Here is an 18,698-nt window from a genome sequence, read left to right as displayed (position 1 = left end):
TGATCAGTTATCCATTTGGTGCTTTTCTCTGAGTGAGAGTGCAGGAGCCCAGTTGCTGTTGTTATTATAACTATATCCCACATTTGCATGCAGTAGAATAATCAAAAATTGAGATGGTCATTTTGCTCCATACCTGCAAGAAGACTTGGTAAAGAAAGGTCTTTTATAAACCTCTTCTGTTACATGGATGTCCTCTTCACAGCAGATAGAAATGGCTTGAGGTTCATCCTTGAAGTGTTCTATGTCGTTATAGACATAACCGATATTTTCATTCAGCTGAGCAAAGCTGTAAAGCTGAAAATTTAAAGAGTATATAAACTTAATTCCCAACAACGAGTGACAATTGTGATATTCACAAGGTACAACATTCAGAGAGAATGCCAAATATTTGGACTTTGTCATGGTCAATAAAGGCTATGTCAAGGAATTGAGTCTTGACAACAGCCCAGAACTAGAAGAGTTGTTCAATTCTCTCAAACCCCAAGCAGTGGAGTTACAGGATGGTGCAGGTGATACCTCCAGCTTCAACCACTCAAGTTCAATCCTGACCTCCGGTTCTGTCTGTGCAGAAGTCTGTCAATGCGCTTTTACGATGTGTGTTGACTCCCGGTACTCCAGTTTCTTCACACATCCCAAAGATGTGCAGATTGGTGAGTTAGTTGGTCACTGTATATATTACCCCTGGTGTGTGAGTGAATGACAGAATCTGTGAGGCTTTGACAGAAATGTGGTGATAATAAACAGGTGATTGAAGCTCAGTGAGCTAAAATACCCATTTTTGAAATGATTGGCTTCAAAACAGGATTGAAAATTGGTTCAGAGGGTAGGCAGAAGAAGGTGATGGCTGAGAGTCATTTCTTGGAATGGAGACGAATGACTAGTGGGTCAGTTTTGAGACTCTTGTTATTATTATTTATATAAATAATTTGGATGTGAATGCACAAGACTTGGCCAGCAAGTTTGTAGAAGACACAAAATAAGGAGTTGTTGTTGACAGCGAAGAACGTTATCAGTGATTGCAGGGAGATATTGATCAGTTGGGGAAGTAGACTGAGGTGTGGCAAATGGATCCCGACACAAATTCAGCTGATGTGTTTTGAAAAGTCAAACCAGCGCAGGACTTGCTCTATGAACAGCGGTGCACTGGGTAGTCTAATGCAACAATGGGCCTTAGGGATACAAGTACCTAATTCATTGAAAGTGGCATCACGTGTAGACAGAGTGCTGAAAAAGGTGATTAGCCCGCTGGCCTTCATCAGTTTAGGCATTGAGTATAGGAGTTGGGACATTATGTTGCAGATGTATTTATTGTTGGTGAAGACACAATTGAAAGTACTGAGTACGTTCTCCTCGTGACAGCATGAGTTTTCTCTGGGGGCTCTGGCTTACTCCCACAGTCCAAAGGCGTTCCAGTTATTTGGTTAATTGGTCATTAAAAATTATCCTGTGATTAGGCTCGTGCTAAAGAGGTGGGTTGCTGGGTGGTGCAGCTCGCTGGTCTCATTCCACACAGTCTCTAAACAAATAAATAAGGTGGATGGTAACAATTGTTTCTCCACAGTAGGGAGTCCAAAACAAAGTCTTAGGGTGAGAGAGGGAAGATTTAAAACAGACCGGAGCAGCAACTTTTTCCCCACACAGAGACGTACTGAGTATCTGTATGAGGTGCCGAAGAAGGTGCTGGAGGCAAACACAACAGTATTTATAAGTACTTGGAAAGGTAGATGAAGGACATGCACCTGGAGGGATATGGGCCAAATGCAGGGAATTAGTACTAAATGTGAACTCACTGGGCCAAATGAGACCGTGCCATTAACTACAGTGAAAAATCCCATTCTACCTCCTTCCTGATGCTCAGCTCCAGTTGTTCCACTTTCACATTTCTCCCCAGATTGTGAAGATTCTCGTGAAGGTTTTCTTTCCGTCTGGGCGTATATGGAATAAAGTCATTTTCCACACGCAAGAAGACCACAGGTTCCTCTCGAACACAGAAATACAGAATGTCCTGCAAAGGAAAAGAATTTTAATCTCTAAAAAGGGAAAGCTATATTTCTACAGAATTTTCATATCTTCATGATGATCCAATTCTACATGACCAAGAACATTATATTTGCAGTCAATGCTGCAGCCTGGAAAATGCAGCAATGGTGTGCACACCAAGCTCCAGTAAACAGCAATGTAACAATGAACATGTGGGCTGGGAAAAATGACTGGCCAGGTCATCAGACAGAATTGCCTGTCTTTTTTAAGTTACGAAGCTTGGGATCCAACCATAAACATGGGTCAATTTGATGTGGATCTTTCTGTTGTCTAACTTCACAGCTATAGTAAAAGGAGACAATGGTTAGACTTATTCTGAACTCTCAGCATTTATTGCTCATCTCCTGTGGCCACATTGTTGAACTGGCCAAATAGACTCCTCCTGTGTCATATAAGTATTAGCAAAAAAATCAATCAAGGCCACTTGCAGTCACAGATTCCCACAAAAACTTAAAAAGAAACTACCTAATTACCTCCATCCTGGTCTGTTTAAAACTGCAAAGTTAAAGGAAAAGGCCAAAATATTGGACACCAACAAAACGACGAGGAAAAGAGGGAACAATTTTAAAATGTAATTAGGCTTGGATTTGAAAGAGAGGAATATCATAGTTTCAGGGTTCCAGATCTGTTGTATGAAAAACGTTTTGATAAGAAAGTTCGACATGATTTTAACTTCAGATCATTGGCTTAAGTTACTCATTTAGTGTTAATTTTAACCCCAAGGTAGTCCTATTTCCTTTCGTGTTATTGCAAGATGAACTTGTTACCCATTATCATAAAGCAGTCTCACCTACAAATCTGCTGAGACAATATAGAAAACTGCTCTGAAAGCTAATTCCTGTACAGAATAGGGCCACTTTCAAACAATAACACAGGAATTTGAATCTTTTTCCACGCAACCAAGAAGATTACAAATAAAATAAAGGTGGTCACTGACCTCATAACCTTCCTGTTGAAATATTTGGAGAACCTTCTTAAAGCCATTAAGACTGGGTTGGCCCATTCCAAACACTGGGTAACTCCCCTTGGCCTGCCTGAAATTGGGCACTCCATGGCTGCCCGTAGTGTTCAAGACATCTATCTTCTTATAGATGTCACAAACCATGAAATATTTTCCCTGAAACAAAATGGAAAGATAAATTAGTAATAAATCACAACTACAGTGATGAAAAGCTTTGAGAGATTGGTCATGGCCAGAATCAACCCTTACCTCAACAAAGACCTGGACCTACCTCAATTTATCTATCGCCACAATAGGTTTATGGCAGATGCAATCTCAATGGCTCTTCACACGGCTTTAGATCACATGGCCAATATAAACCCCCATGTCAGAATGCTGTCCATTGACTATAGCTCTGCATTTAACACCATCATTCCTACAGTCCTGATTGATAGACTATGGAACCAGGATCTCTGTACCTCCCTCTGCAACTGGATCCTCGACTTCCTAAACAGAAGACCACAATCTGTGCAGACTGGTATTAATTACTCCTCCTCGCCAACAAGCAACACTGGTGCACCACAAGAGTGTGTGCTTAGCCCACTGCTCTACTGTCTCTATACCCATGACTGTGTGGCTAGGCATAGCTCAAATGCCATTTATAAATTTGCTGATGATACAACTGTAACGCGCTGTAAGGTTTCGCTACTAATACAATGGTTATGACTAGAGATAACGGGGCTTTGAAATGTGGGGTTATCCAATGAGAGGGATGTTGTTCTTTCTTGTGGATCTGGTTGCAAGTATTTCACAGTCTTTGCCAGGGAGAGATGAGGAGAGAAGATGCGAATGGAGAGAGTTGGTAGACTGCCGGATGGAGAGTTGACTCGGAGAGAGGGTCTGAGGGTCAGCTACTCTCAGGAGTAGTTGACGGGAAACCAGTGGACTGAACTGTGAGCTCCAACGTTGTGTATTAGACTGTTTCATGAGAATGGGCCCTTTTCCTTTTTTGTTTCTTTACTAACCATATATTCAAATTAAGAATTATAAAGCTCAATCGTTTAATCGTGTATTGTGTACTGTTTGTTATTTTGTGGTACTGATTTGTAACAGGAGACACATCGCACAGCATCCACCCAAACACAATTTCTTAAGTTTGGCTGGGCTGAGGGCTGTCTTCCCCTAGATTAAGCCGCTAGCCGAACCGAGAGTTACACATCCATTGTTGGTAGAATCTCAGATGGATATGAGAGGGCATACAGGAGCAAGATATACCAGCTAGTTGAGTGGTGACACAGCAACAACATTGCACTCACATCAGTAAGACCAAAGCACTGACTATGACTAGGGTAGAATGAGGACCACGAACCAATTCTCAGAGCAATCAGAAGTGGAGATAGTGAGCAATTTCAAGTTACTAGTTGTCAAGATCTTGAGGATCCAACCTGGTCCCAACATATCGATGCAGCTATAAAGAAGGCAAGACAGTGACTATATTTCATTGGGAATTTGAGGAGGTATGGTTTGGCACCTAAGGCACTCAAAAATTTCTACTTGTGTACCGTGAAGAGCTTTGTGACAGGTTGCATAACAGTCTGATATGGTGGAGCTACTGCACAGGATCGAAAAAAGCTACAGAGAGCTGTAATTAGTCAGCTCCATCTTGGGTACTAGTCTGCATTGTATCCAAGACATCTTTAAGGAGCAGTGTCTCAGAAAGGCAGCAACCATTACTAAGGACCCCTATCAAGCAGAACATGCCTCTTCTCATTGTTACCATCAGAAAGGAGGTACAGAAGCCTGAAGGCACACACTCAGCGATTCAGGAACAGCTTCGTCCCCTTTGCCATCCGATTCCTAAATAGACATTGAACCCACTAACACTACCTCACCTTTTTTTTATTATTTCTGTTTTTAGACTATTTTTTAATTTAACTATTTAATGCACATACTGAAATTGATTTACCTCTTTTTTTCCAATATTATCATGTATTGCATTGTACTGCTGCTGCTATGTTAACAAATTTCATGACATCTGCCAGTGAGACTAAGCCTGATTCTGATTCTGAATCCAGGGGTAAGTGGTCTGAGGGGCAGGATTAGGAAGTGAAATTGATAGCAGAGACATGAAGTAAATGAACAGAGAATTAGGCGGGGGGGGGGGGGGGGGGGGAGATACAGAAGAGGAAAGGAGAGGGGGTGGCACTTGTTAGAAGGTGGAGGGGAGCCAATCAGGAAAAAAGCAGGAATGAATGCAGATCAAACTCAGGGCCCTCAGTTCTGTACAATTCCATAACCATGTGCTGTAGCTACATTGGTAGAGAATTGTTTCCTCATATGCTCACAGCCTATCCAACATAAAACTGTAGACATTACAACAGAGTGTCAGAATAACCATGCGGAACATCATTTGGCCCATTTTAATGTATCCATCAGGTCACATCCAACATTTCTTCCACTATTCTACATTGAAGTTTATATTACAATCTGATCTACTTCATAAAATTATTTGTTTCTATTTATGCTTATTCCATGCTTCCTGGGTGACGATCTGAATAAAATCCAGAGTTATTTTGTTTCTATTGCCTTAAACACCATGGAGGAGTTTAGCCACCTCCTCAATTGAGCTCTTGTTACAAACATGGAAATATCTCGTCGGAGAGTTTGCAACTCCGACAGATTTCAAATCAAGAATGAGAGGTGTGATAGACTTTTCCATTTAAGAGACAAGATCATTCATAAAAGAACAAAGTTCATAATTATGCCAGCATACTCTGCTGTCAGATATTGAAAACAGAAAATGCTACGAATACTCAGCAGGTCAGGCAGTTTCTGCAGAGAAAGAAACTGGTAACATTTCACATCAATGCCTTTACTCTTAGGCCTGGATCTGAATAAAGGCCTCTCACAGGATGTACAGAACTGTAACCCCACTTACCTTCTATTATGCATGTCAGATTGCAGTGGTACTCTGACTGGGAGATGGTACAGAATCCAAACACTATCAGCAAAGCCTTTAAATGCTGAGACAGTCTATCAACACCTGCCGCTTCATCACTCAGAAGCTTGATTTCAATTGGTTTGCAGTGACTCAGTGACAGTCACAGAAACATGCAGATACACACCATGGACTCTACTCTTAAAGGGGCACTGCCTCTCAGAATGTAGAGCAACCAAGTTAATCAATGAGAAAGAGTTCACAATAATGAGAAGCAAGGATAGAAATCTTATTTCACATTTGAGAGGTAGGATTTTATTTTTAAAAGAGATACAGCGCTGTAACAAGGCCTCCCAGCCCAATTACACCCATATGATCAATTAACCTACTAACCCGTACACCTTTAGAACATCAGACGAAACTGGAATACCCAGAGGGAGCCCATGCAATCACGAGGAGAACATACAAACTCTTTACAGACAGTGGCAGGAATTGAACTTGGTTCACTGGAACTACAGTTGATTATTGACTTCAGGAGGATGAAACCGGGGGATCAGTGCTGGAGAGGGTCAGCAACTTTAAATTCCTTGGTGTTATCATTTCAGAGGATCTGTCCTGCATCCAGCATGTAAATCCCATTATGAAGAAAGCACGGCAGTGCCTCTACTTTCTTAAAAGCCTTGCATAGATTTGACATGTCATCTAAAACTTTGACAAACTTCTGTTGATGTGTGGTGGAGAGTATATTGGCTGGTTGCATCACAGCCTGGTAGGAGAAACATCAATATTCATGAATGAAAAAACCTACAAAAAGTAGTGGATATGGCCCGGTCCATCACGGGTAAAGCCCTCCACACCAGTGAAGACATCTACACGGACCACTGTCACAGGAAAGCAGCATCCGTCATCAAGGACTCCCCACCACCCATGCTATCGTCTCACTGCCACCATCAGGGAGAAGGTAGAGGATCCTCAGGACCCAGAACACCAGGTTCAGAAGTAGTTATTACTCCTCAACCATCAGGCTCTTGAATCAGAGATAACTTCACTCGCCCCATCACTGAATTGTTCCCACAACCTACGGACTCACTTTCAAGGACTCTTCATCTCATGTTCTTCATATTTATTAATATTATTGTTTTTCTTTTTCTTTTGTATTTGCACAGTTTGTTGTCTTTTGCACATTGGTTTATTGCCCATCCTGTTGGGTGCAGTCTATCATTGATTCTATAGTGTTTCTTGTATTTACTGTGAATGCCCGCAGGAGAATGAATCTCAGGGTTGTATATGTTGGCATATATGTACTTTGATAATAGATTTTCTTTGAACTACCATGCCACCCCAATAGTAATGCTTCTGTTGCTCTCCAGTATCTCACCTAAACAATGAAGAAGTTCACCGTCATCTTTTAAATGGAACTGGCTGTTAATGACCACATATTGCATGCTATAACATGTATTAGCATAGTTAATTGATTAAAGACAGACAACATCACATTCTGGAAGTAGAGAGGTGGGGGAATTTGCTAAACACTGGAAACAAATTCATTATGGACTTCATAAAGATTTGGAATGAGGGGGTAAAACTACGTAGTTAGCTTTCTCAAAGATCCAGCACATGCATAATGGCCTGGAAAATGTAAAAACCCAGATATCACACCAAGGGATAAAACAATGTGGGGCAAACAACTGTTTCTATTTCTTTGATGTTTTGTGTTAATTCCCACAATGTTCTCCTCCTCCCTTCTCCCCACCACCTTTTACATACTAACCAGCACCTATTCTCTGAAAGGTTTCACCTCAACCACCTCTTCTATACCTTGAAGACTGTGGTATTACACTGTCATTCCTCTGCCTGCCCTAACTAATCCTATAGGCAATGGAACTGAAAATTGCCTGGAATACATGAAAAGCCGCCAATATAATACCACCCACTAACTCACTCTGGGCCTAAAGGTGCCAGCAACTCTTAAGTCAGTCAAGCCTGTATTTATGCCAGAAGCCAGGGAAGTCTCCAATTTCGTAATATCTACAACAGTTTTTAAGTGTTGAGCAGAATATCCACACTTAAATTCTCAGTTTATTTGCTGCTGGGGAATCCCACATTTCCTTGCTACTTGTTTTTTAGTGAAGGGACTCATCCAAATGAAGCACCTCCAACAATGCAGCACTCCCTTCGTATGATACACATACAAGTTCAGAGCAGGAGTAAAGTGCTTGCCTTTTGAGCTTGCTCTGATATATATTAAGATAATGGTTGGTCTGACTATAACTCCAGATCCTTAGTACAGTCTACTAGAGCAATGCTTACTAAGAAGCTATGTCTGTCTTAAGAATATGCAAAGTCTCTTCTTCCACCTCCAAATTTCAAGACAAAAATAATTGCCTAATCTTAGTCCTAAAGAGGTGGCTCCTTAACTTTTACTCTTGGTTCTAGATTCCTGCAGAAAGGGAAACATCCTCCCCACTTCTCCCCTGTCATGACCCCTCGGGATCCCAGTAGATCTAATCATGGCCAATCAGTGGGACATGACAGGTTACTGTCTGCCGAGTAATAGAATCACAGAATTGTACAAGAAAAAGGCCCTATTAGCTCAACTCATCAAGCCTATCTAAGATAATCCTTTGTTTTAGATACAATACATTGGACATTCTAAAGACGTGTGCTTACACATGCAGTATGTCAGTTAAGAAAGATTTTTGGCTCTGTAAACAGGAGCACTGATTACAAAGCAAGGTTATCTTAAACCTTCAGAAATCACTAGGTAAGCCTCAGCCAGAGCATGGTGCACATTTTGGGTGACCCATATTGGAAAGGTTGTAAAGACTTTGTTTTTAAAAGTCAAAAGGTGGTTTTCCAGAATGGAACACAGCGCGAGAGGTTTTACATGTGTGACCAACTTGGATGGGTCGCCAGAAAGTGGAGAAGATAAAAAGGGAACTAACTGTTCTAGATTATGAGAATTGCTTCAGAGCAAACAGCAAATAACTCATCCTTTAAAAGGTGGGTTAATAACTAGAGATGGTTCATTTGTAGAATTGACCAGAAAGCAAGAGGGATTAGTGAGGAAATCTAATTTCCACATAAAACAGTGATGAAGATCTGCAATAAAACACTTGCAGATGTGATAGATTCAGTTTCTGTAGGATATCTCAGTAGACAAATGGATATAAGGAACTAATTGTTACCAATATAGGGTTAAATCTGGGCTGTGGAACTGAATTAGTCAGTTCTCTCAAACACTTGGTATTGACACAATGAGCTGAATCTCCTTTTCCAGTGCTACAAACTCTGTACTATTCACCGTAATGGAAGGAATCAGAATCAGGTTTATTATCACCGGCATGTGACATGAAATTTGTTAACTTAGCAAATGTAAGGACAGCTTGGTCTTTAGAGGTAGAGGAGGTGGAGTATGCTTTATAATTATCCCATCGTAGTGGCAGGTTCTGTCTCAGTCCAGCTCACCTGACCTGGAACATCTAGTGGTCAAATGTCATCCTTTTTGTCTGCCAAGGGAGTTTTCCATCATCATCCAGGTAGCGCTGTACATTCCACCTCAGGCCAACATCCTGCTGGCACTGAAGGAACTAAGCTCCGTAATCAGCAGGCACGGAACAGTCCACCCTGATGCCTTCCCTATCGTTGTGGGGGATTTTAACCAGACCACCTTCAAGATGTATCTGAACAACTACCACCAACATATCACCTGCAGAACCAGAGGAGCCAACATACTTGACCACTGTTATACCATACTCTGGAAAGTCTGATCACCTGACTGTACTTTTGCTCCCAGCGTGTAGGTAGAGACTAAAGACCGCAGCATCACTGGTGAGGACCAAGAAGGTACAATTAAGGGAGGCAGAGGAGCGTTTACTTTGAGTTGGCGGGCTGGACAATTTTCAAGGATTCATCTTGGAGTCTGAATGAATATGCCACAGTTGCCACTGACTTCATCAAAACCTGTGTGGATGAGTGTATGGCTTTCAGAATATACCACAGATACCCAAATCAAAAGCTGTGGATGAACCAGGAGATTCATAATCTGCTGAGGGCTAGATCTGTGGCATTCAAGACCCATGATCCAGAACTGTACCAAAAGTCCAGGTATGACCTACAAAAGGCTATCTTAAGAGCAGAAAATCAATTCCAATTTAGGTTATTGATGGAATCAAATGCATGTCAGCTCTGGCTGGGTTTGCAGTCCATTACTTCCTACAAACTGAAGCCTAACTTCATGATTGGCAGTGATGCTTCACCCCTAGATGAGCTCAATGCCTTTTATGCACACTTTGAAAGGTAGAATAAAACTACAGCTATGAGGATGCCTGCAGCATCCGGTGACCCTGTGATCTCTGTCTTAGAAGCCCCCCCCCCCACCCACTCCCAACTCCTCACAACATTTACATCGAAACACAGGTTTATTTAGTTTGACTTACCTGAACCAGATGGTGTTCCGGCAAGTCATCTGAAATCCTCCCAACAGCAAAATTTGCTTTGAATAAGTCATCATGAATCTGAAACTCTTCTTTGCAGTTATACCTGAAATTAACACAAAATAAATCTTTAATTCATTATTGCAATGAGATAAGGATTCAACATTCTCCCCCTTCTCTCCCAGGTGATTCATTCTGGGAAAGGGATCACAGGCAGAAATTCAGGAAGTCCTCTATTTTTTTACACAGTTCCACAGTCTTTGACCTTAAAGAGCAAGAAAATACTACATTTGAAATGGAGAATCTATGGTGGGGGGCAGACAGGGGAACAATATGTCCCATTAACGAATTAAATCTTCCTTGATCCTTAGGAAGATCAGGATGAAGAATAATCTCACAAAATGTCCAGGAGTCATTATCTGGAAATCAATGACAAGAATCTGGCTGACATCTCTCCTCCCTTGATCAGGAGTAATAGGGATTAACTTGGGACCTTTCAACTCTCCTGAAAAATTGGAACAGTACAGAACTGACAACTGCATCAAGACAAAAAACAAATTCAAATATATAAGAAGATATTTATAAACTTTATGTAAGACACAAAGGGCTAGAGGTATAGTATTCTAGAGGTATAAAATATACAAGCAGGGATGTGATGTTGAGGCTCTATAAGGCACTCATGAGACCACACTTGGGAGTATTGTGTGCAATTTTGAGCTCGTTATTTTAGAACGGATGTACTGACATTGGAGAGGGTTCAGAGAAGATTCACGAGAATGAAAGGGTTACCATATAAGGAACATCTGGCAGTTCTTGGGCTGTATTCCCTGGAGTTCAGGAGAATGAGGGGGAATCTCATTGAAACATTCTGAATGTTAAAAGATAACGTAGATATGGCAATGTTATTTCCCATGGTAGGGGGTTCTAGGACAAGAGGGCACAATTTCAGGATTGAAGGACGTCCTTTTAGAACTGAGATGCGGAGAAATTATTTTAGTCAGAGGGTGGTAAATTTGTGGAATTTGTTGCTACGAGCAGCTGTGGAGGCCAAATCACTGGGTGTATTTAAGGCAAAGATAGATAGGTTCTTGATTAGCCAGAGCATCAAAGGGTATGAAGTGAAAGCAGGGCAGTGGGGATGACTGGAAGAATTGGATCAGCCCATGACTGAATGGCGGAGCAGACTCGATGGGCCAAATGAGCCTACTTCTGCTCCTATATCTTATGGTCTTATGGACTTCAAGTTTTACTGTATTTATTTACATCACTGTTCCCGAACCAAGGGTCCATCATTAAGGACCACATCAGGATATGTTCTTTTCTCATTGCTACCATCAGGCAGGAGGTACAGGAGCCTAAAGACACACACTCAATGTTATAGGAGTAGCTAACTTCCCCTCTGCCATCAGATTACTGAACAGACAGTAAACCGACCCATGAACACTACCTCACTATTTTTGATCTCTATCTGCACTGTTTATTTAATTTAATTTTAATATATGTTTCTTATTGTAATTTATGGTTAGTTTTTATGTATTGGACTGTACTGTTTCACAACCTATGTGAGTTATATTGAATCTGGATTCTGGTTCAGAGACATTCAGGAGTAAAAACATTGCTGGATCTGGCGTCAGATCAAGGTCACTCTCCCTTAACAATGGCAGATCTCCATCAGTGGAGGGATGGAGTTCAAAAGCAATGAAGTTATGTCAAAGTTACATAGAATCTGAGGAAAGATTGCAAAGATCATGGAGCAAGCACTGTGAGTAGTTCCGAGCTCTATCGTAAAGCAGTAAGTTGCACCAATAGAAAAAGCTTGATAAGCATAATGATAGAATGGAGATTAAAATTATCAGAAAACACTGAACAGGCTGTAGCTCTTTTCTCTGGAAGTGATCTGGTAAAAATCATTAATGAATAGATTATATACTGTACAAGAGACAGATATAAACACAGGGATAATCAACAATAAACTCGTGAGTGATGTGTCTTTAAACACAAGCCAGGGAGAGTATTGTCATAAGAAGCTGTGGTGAAAGATGGAAATTAGATAAATATTTAAGGGACAAAGGAAGTGAAAGATATTCCGGGGTGAAATAAGGTGAGAAGAGACTGTCAGGAGAGTATAAACAAAGAGATGTTTTAATGATCTGTTTCTAAGTAGTCATATTCTAATTTATACTTTACCTGAAACCCAGGATATAGGAGAAAGATCTGCTTTGACAATAGCCCAGGTTTTGGCAACAGAGAACAACTTTTATACACTCACGTGATTAGCACAGGTGCCACCTTGTTGGTGATGATGGATTTGGCCTTGTTGTGAATGCCGAACGTCTGAAAGGAGTTGACACTGATCGAACGCCTGCTGTCAGGGGTTCCATTGCTCTGCCCGTTGTCACTACACTGTCCTGTCGATACAGTGTGCTGAGCAGCACTGGCAGTTGTCCCCATAATCCACCAACTTTAAACAGAGAAAAAGAGTGTTTACACAGCATGACGCCATTTACAGAATTATGATTCTCAGTCCAGCACTGCACACAACTCAATGTTCTAAAGAGCAGGGAGGTTATCCCAGCCAACATCTACCATTTTGCCATTACCTCAGAAATTTTAAATTTAAAATGGCCTTGTTTAACTCCACCACTAAGACAGCAATGAGTACCCCATAGCCAAAATAGCAAGGATCATATCCAGAACAGAGGGCCCTTCGCAACTGGGAGGGCAGTGAGTTTGCAGATAACCACTTATGGTCCATTACCACTCAGCACTAGCTCACTGAATTACCCCCTCAGAATGCCTGTTGACTTAACACCAGGAGACATTGTGTTCTTCGACCACAAGTTGGGAGAATGAGAAAAATTGTTTGCCATTTAGAATTTTTTTTAAAACCTATCAGTTGTTACAGAAGCTGAATAGGATATTAATTGGAAACAGATTTTATCACATGTTCCCTCTAATGCAGTACAGCTTTCCTACAAATTTTCACATGCTTTTGATTGAGTTACCCTTGGCAGCTCTGCCTGGTAGCAACATCAAGTGAGAGGTAAGGGTTTGAATCCCACCATGTTGCTTGAGTAGTAAAGTCTAGGCTGACACTGAGTGAACACTGCAACTCACAGAAGTGTATTCATAACAACGATGTTTAGCTGAGACTAGACGCCAAAAGAAAAACAGCAGTTGCTGGAAATCTGAAATAACCACAGAAAATGTTGGAAGCACTCAGTAGTTTCCAGGCAGGGTTTAAACTAGTTTGGCAAGGGGATGGAAACCGGAGCACCAGGTCAGAAAGTGGCAGGACTGAGAGCAAGGCAGATGTCAGGACCAGAAAGAACAGCCAGGAGCAAGGTAATAAACACAACAGGACAGGTAGGTTAAAGGCTGAGTGTTTTAATGCCAGGAATATTGAAGGCAAGGGTGATGAACTTAGACCATTGATCAGTACATGTAACCCTGATGTTGTGGAGACCTGGTTCAGAAATGAATAGGAAGAGATGATTAATCTTCCAGGCTTTTGATGTTTTAGAAAAGATAGAGGAGGAGATAAAAGGGGAAGGAAGAAGATGCTGTGCTAATGATCAGGAACTGGAGGTCTGAGAATAGTGGTGTTCTACAAGGATCCTCGTACAAGGCTGTTTGTGATAGAAATAAATGACCTGAATACAAACACACATTTTCACAACACATGCAGCTGATAATAAACTTGATTCTGATTCTAGATGGATGGATTAATAAGTTTGCAGGCAACCTGAAGATTTATGATGTGTTGTCTAGCATAAAAGACTGTCAAAGGATATAGCTGGAGATGGGCGGAGAAATGGCAGATGGAGTTTAACTCAGCCAAATGTGAAAAGTGTTGCACTTTGGGGCAGTACGTTTTAGTGGCAAAATCCTTAACAGTGTTAATGTGCACAGGGATCTTGGGATATCTCCTTGAAAGTGACTACACGAGTTGATAGGGTGGTAAAGAAGGTATTCTCTGGGGTAGTGGGGGCTGAATGGGCATCTGATAGGGGTTTATAAGAAGGCAGTACAGTAGCGTAGTGGTCAGCACAATGCTTTACAGTACCAGCAACATGGGTTCAATTCCTGTCACTGCCTATCAGGAGTTTGTACATCCTCCCTATGACTGGGGACATATCAAAGTGGGGAATTGCCAGGAGCTGGGGCTTGAAGGACCAGAAGGGCCAATTCTGCACTGTATCTCAATCAATAAACAAATACAATAAATACATATGGCATACTTACCTTTATAGGTAAAGGAATTAAATTCAAGAGTCAGTAACTTACATTGCAGCTTTATAAAACTCCACTTAGAGACGGCACCTGCATTCTGGTTGCCTCATTAAAAGAGAATGAGGAGGCTTTGGAGAGGTTTACCAGAATGCTGCCTGGATTAGAGGGCATGTGTCATAAGGAGAGGTAGACAAACTTGGTTTGTTTATTCTGGAGCAGCAGAGGCTGAGAGAACATATGATATGGGGTTTGTAAGATTATGAGAAGCATAGATGGACAGCCGGTATCTTTTTGAAATGTCTAATACCAGATGGTATGCACTTAAGATGAGAGATAATAAAGGAGGTGTGCAGGGCAGGGTTTTTTTAAACCTAAGGAGTGATGGGTGCCGGGAATGCACTGCATGGGGTAGTAGTGGAGCAATTACAATGGAAGTGTTCAAGAGGCTCTTAGATAGGAACATGAATGTGCAGGAAATGTATAGACAATATGTAGGCAGAAGGGATTCATTTAGTTAGGCACCTGATTACTAATTTAATTAGTTTGGCACACATTATGGGCCAAAGAACCTTTTCCTAAGCTGTAGTGTCCTGCGTTCGATGCTCTGTGTGGTTAAGTAGTATCTGTTAAGGGGGAACCTGGGTTAATATTGCAGGTCAACAACCTATTCTCAGCACTGAAGTGCTTGCTGCTCTCAGATGCAACTAGGTTATCCTGTGGTACAATTTCAAAGAACGGGAAAGCTTCTTGTCCCTCCTGCAGACCCCAGCATACAGATTTATCTCACAGTCAATGCCAGAAAATGCAGGTTGATTAAAAAGTCAACATTCTGATGCTGGTCGAGGCCAATTTTCTCCTACACTTCATACATTACAACACTTCAAAGGCATTCCGTTGTAAGATAACCTGACATAGGCCAGGAGGTGAATGGTGATATGTAGACGCAAGTCCGTCTTGAATATAACAACAGTGGCTACCAAAATAACAGAAGGTAGAGGTCCTGAAGAAGGGTGTTGGCTTAAAACATTGACTATTTGTTCATTTCCATGCCCGACCTCTGAGTTCTTCCAGCATTTTTTGTATGTTGCCAAAGGTATAGGTGTTCCTCAGTCACTTTTAAGATTTAATGATCACCTTCAGTGTTACAGATGCTAAATAAAGTGGCTGACAAAATTATAATAAAATGTTGATTTGAACAACTCAAGCTGGAGAAACTGGTGTTATTCTTTTCTTCCTTCTCACACATTTGTCCTTGATCTACAAATGCCAGCTGTCCTCTGATGTGTGACCTTGATGGCTTTCCCTTAGCTGGTGCACCTTGCCATCAAAAGTAACAAGGTTGACCACCAAATGCTGTGGAGCCTCACCTTCTCCTTATCCCACATGCACTTTTAACGTGGACCACTGAATGGTGATCAGGATTCGCAATCCAAAGCTGGAGGTACTGAGGCTAACTGAAGCTTATTAGGTCCAGCCCTTTAACAACCTAGGCAGAGAACATCCAAATTAGATGCCCTATGTTTTGTATGGCTGAACAAGAAAGGAAATGAAGCCTACTGCAAATCAGGCTGCCAACTGCCATTCTAGGAACAACTTCTTCCCCTCCACCAGATTTCTGAATGAACCATGAACACTACCTCACTTTTTGCACTACTTATTTTTTACATTTCTTATTGTAACTTACAGTAATGTTTTATGTTCTGCTGCCACAAACCAACAAGTTTCGCGGTATATGCCAGCGAGAATAAATCTGATTCTGATTTTGAGCTACAATTTTATCTTCAATGAAGGGGAAAGGAGGGGGAATGTGTTCAGCTCTTTCAGGACATATCAAAGTACTTTGCACCAAAGAAATCGCACTGAAGTGTAATCACTGTCGTAATGCAGGAAATGGAGCAATCAACTTTCATTCAAGAAGCCTCAAGTAGCAGTTCTCTTAGAATGATCACACAGTACGTATTGGTTAGGACATCAGGTTAACTCCCTTGCTCTTCTTCAAGACAACGGAATCCCCTACAGCATTGCTTTGATGGGATGAAGCATGCTGCTTCTCACTGACAGATCTCCACTTGAAACTCAGATTCAGATTTTTTTATGTTTCACAGGTACATTGAAACATACAATGAAACATGTAGCATGCCCACAATGCTCGACAAAACAACATGCAACAAAACAAGAACAGTAGGACAAGCCTCTTTCGTCCCACCCACCCACTCATCCAAGCACGTACACAATCCTCCAAACCAAGGACAGGCGGACTTCGGCCTCCAGCAGACTTATGGTTTCACAGACATTGGGTTTCAACTCCCTGGTGGGCTCGCAAAGACCCACAGAGCCAGGCTTCCACAGACTTCTAATCATCATTCAGGCTTCGATCTTTGAAATCAACCCCAAGACTTGACAATGATGCCAAGTGAGGACCCAGACAAGGATCCTGAACACTTGGCCTCAAGCTCCAGTCTTGCCAACTAGTCCCTGTGCATCCCGCCCATACAGAACTCCATGGAAATGCCAACATACAGGCATCAAAACAGAAGTGTGTATACATAGACACCTAGTGCCTCGGCCTCAGAATGCTGAATCCCATGTGAGAGTCCGGGATGGGGGCACAATCATGCAGAGGAAATCATTTACCCCTTAGATCCCATCCCAGGACAGACCTGCCCAAGATCCAAGACTCTTTTGATTACAAAGGGGAGTGTAGAACAAAGATTCAGAAAGGTAAGTTATTTTAATTTTTAGATTATTATCTTGCTATATGATATTGTCTTAGCTAAATTATGTAAATATTATTTTTCTATCGTTATTTAACTGGATGTTTCTGAATATCTGAGACATTGAAATATTATTAAAGTCAATGATGGTTTCTACAGCTGGCAAAGCCTGAACTGAGCTTTGCTTTCTGTCAAAGGTTGTCAGGAACGTGTGGGGGGCAGGGCCTCTTTTCTTTTACTGCTCCAAGCCCAAGGGTGCTTGACACTAATGAGAAGATCCTCTGCATCTAGCCCAGATACGTACAAGCTTGGAAGTACCTCAGAATTTGCCAGGATACTCCACAGATCAATAAAATTAAAAGCTCTAATAATAAAAAAAGAATGGGATAGAGCCAGTAGAATACAGTACCTCCATTCTGGAAATCAAAGAGAATTATCTAATCAAGGAGATTGATCTAAAATACAGGAAGGAACAAGACAATAATAGTAGGAATATTTATAGGCCTTCAGATTGTGTATTTGTGGAGCAAAGTATAAATGGGAGATTTAGAGGTGCTTACAGCAAGGGCAAAATAGTAATGATGTAGGACTTTAATCATATAGACTGAGCAAACCAAGTTAGCAGTGCTAGAGTGGGGGCTGAATTCAAAGTGTGTCTGAAGTGGTTTTCCAAGTGAGAAATAAGAAAAAATGCTCCTTTTGATCCAGTATTACGCAATGAAAAAGGGTGAATTAAAATCTGGTAGTTAAGAAGCCTTTGAGGAAGAGTGATCATAATATGATTCTAACAAGCTGCCACAGATTGGTAGATGACAAATGCAATTATATTAAGAGAGAGAGGAGACAACAGCAAACGAACCACATAGCCTAAAATCAGCAATAGGAAAAAATACTAACGAGGAAATGATCTAGAAAATTATTTTAGGATTTGACAGAGTCAACATGAATAAATGTAAACAAAGTCACACTTGACGACTCTTGAGATTAGATAAGAGGGAACCAGTGACTGGAACTGTGGAAAGTAACTGGGGTAGACAGGCAAGTGATTAACAGACCAGAAAACAGAGTTGGAATAAATGGATTTGGAGATTGTGATTTGTGGGGTGCTGAGGCAACAGCTATTCATGACCTGGGGTGGGGGGGAGGGGCATGTGTGTATCTGCTGTGAGTTAAGTGTGCTATGTGTGAAGTCCTTCACTTTGGTATGCTAAAGCAAATTGCTAATGGAATCAAGGGAGATGGATTTATTGCAGAAACCTACTGAACTGGCACAGCAGACATGAGAGGCCAAGTGATCTACCCCGTTTCCATATCTTATGTTCATATGGGTATCTCACCAAGAACTGAACACAGTGAGATATACCTACTGCTCCAAGGGACCATTTACAGTTTCCTTT

The 18,698-nt window shown here is 41.3% G+C and overlaps 1 protein-coding gene across 3 annotated transcripts in view; it reads right to left on the bottom strand.

Moving 5' to 3' along the window:
• Positions 1-18,698, bottom strand: part of LOC140714236 (paladin-like) — a 271,350-nt gene that overhangs the window by 188,858 nt on the left and 63,794 nt on the right. For 2 of the 3 annotated variants that reach the window (XM_073025263.1, XM_073025262.1), the window contains exons 2-6: positions 12,624-12,815; positions 10,358-10,460; positions 2,978-3,157; positions 1,841-2,005; positions 134-294 (exon numbers count right to left, since the gene is read on the bottom strand). In XM_073025263.1, the coding sequence (XP_072881364.1) occupies positions 134-294; positions 1,841-2,005; positions 2,978-3,157; positions 10,358-10,460; positions 12,624-12,805 (791 nt within the window). In that variant the 5' untranslated portion in view covers positions 12,806-12,815. Of the gene's footprint in view, positions 1-133; positions 295-1,840; positions 2,006-2,977; positions 3,158-5,918; positions 5,985-10,357; positions 10,461-12,623; positions 12,816-18,698 lie in introns of those variants that run through there. The other variant, XM_073025264.1, reaches the window with a different exon arrangement.

The sequence above is a fragment of the Hemitrygon akajei genome, chromosome 21 (assembly GCF_048418815.1).
Source record: "Hemitrygon akajei chromosome 21, sHemAka1.3, whole genome shotgun sequence".
NCBI lineage: Eukaryota > Metazoa > Chordata > Chondrichthyes > Myliobatiformes > Dasyatidae > Hemitrygon > Hemitrygon akajei.
The sequence above is the reverse complement of the archived record's forward strand: the minus strand, read 5'-3'. Positions and strand labels throughout refer to the sequence as shown.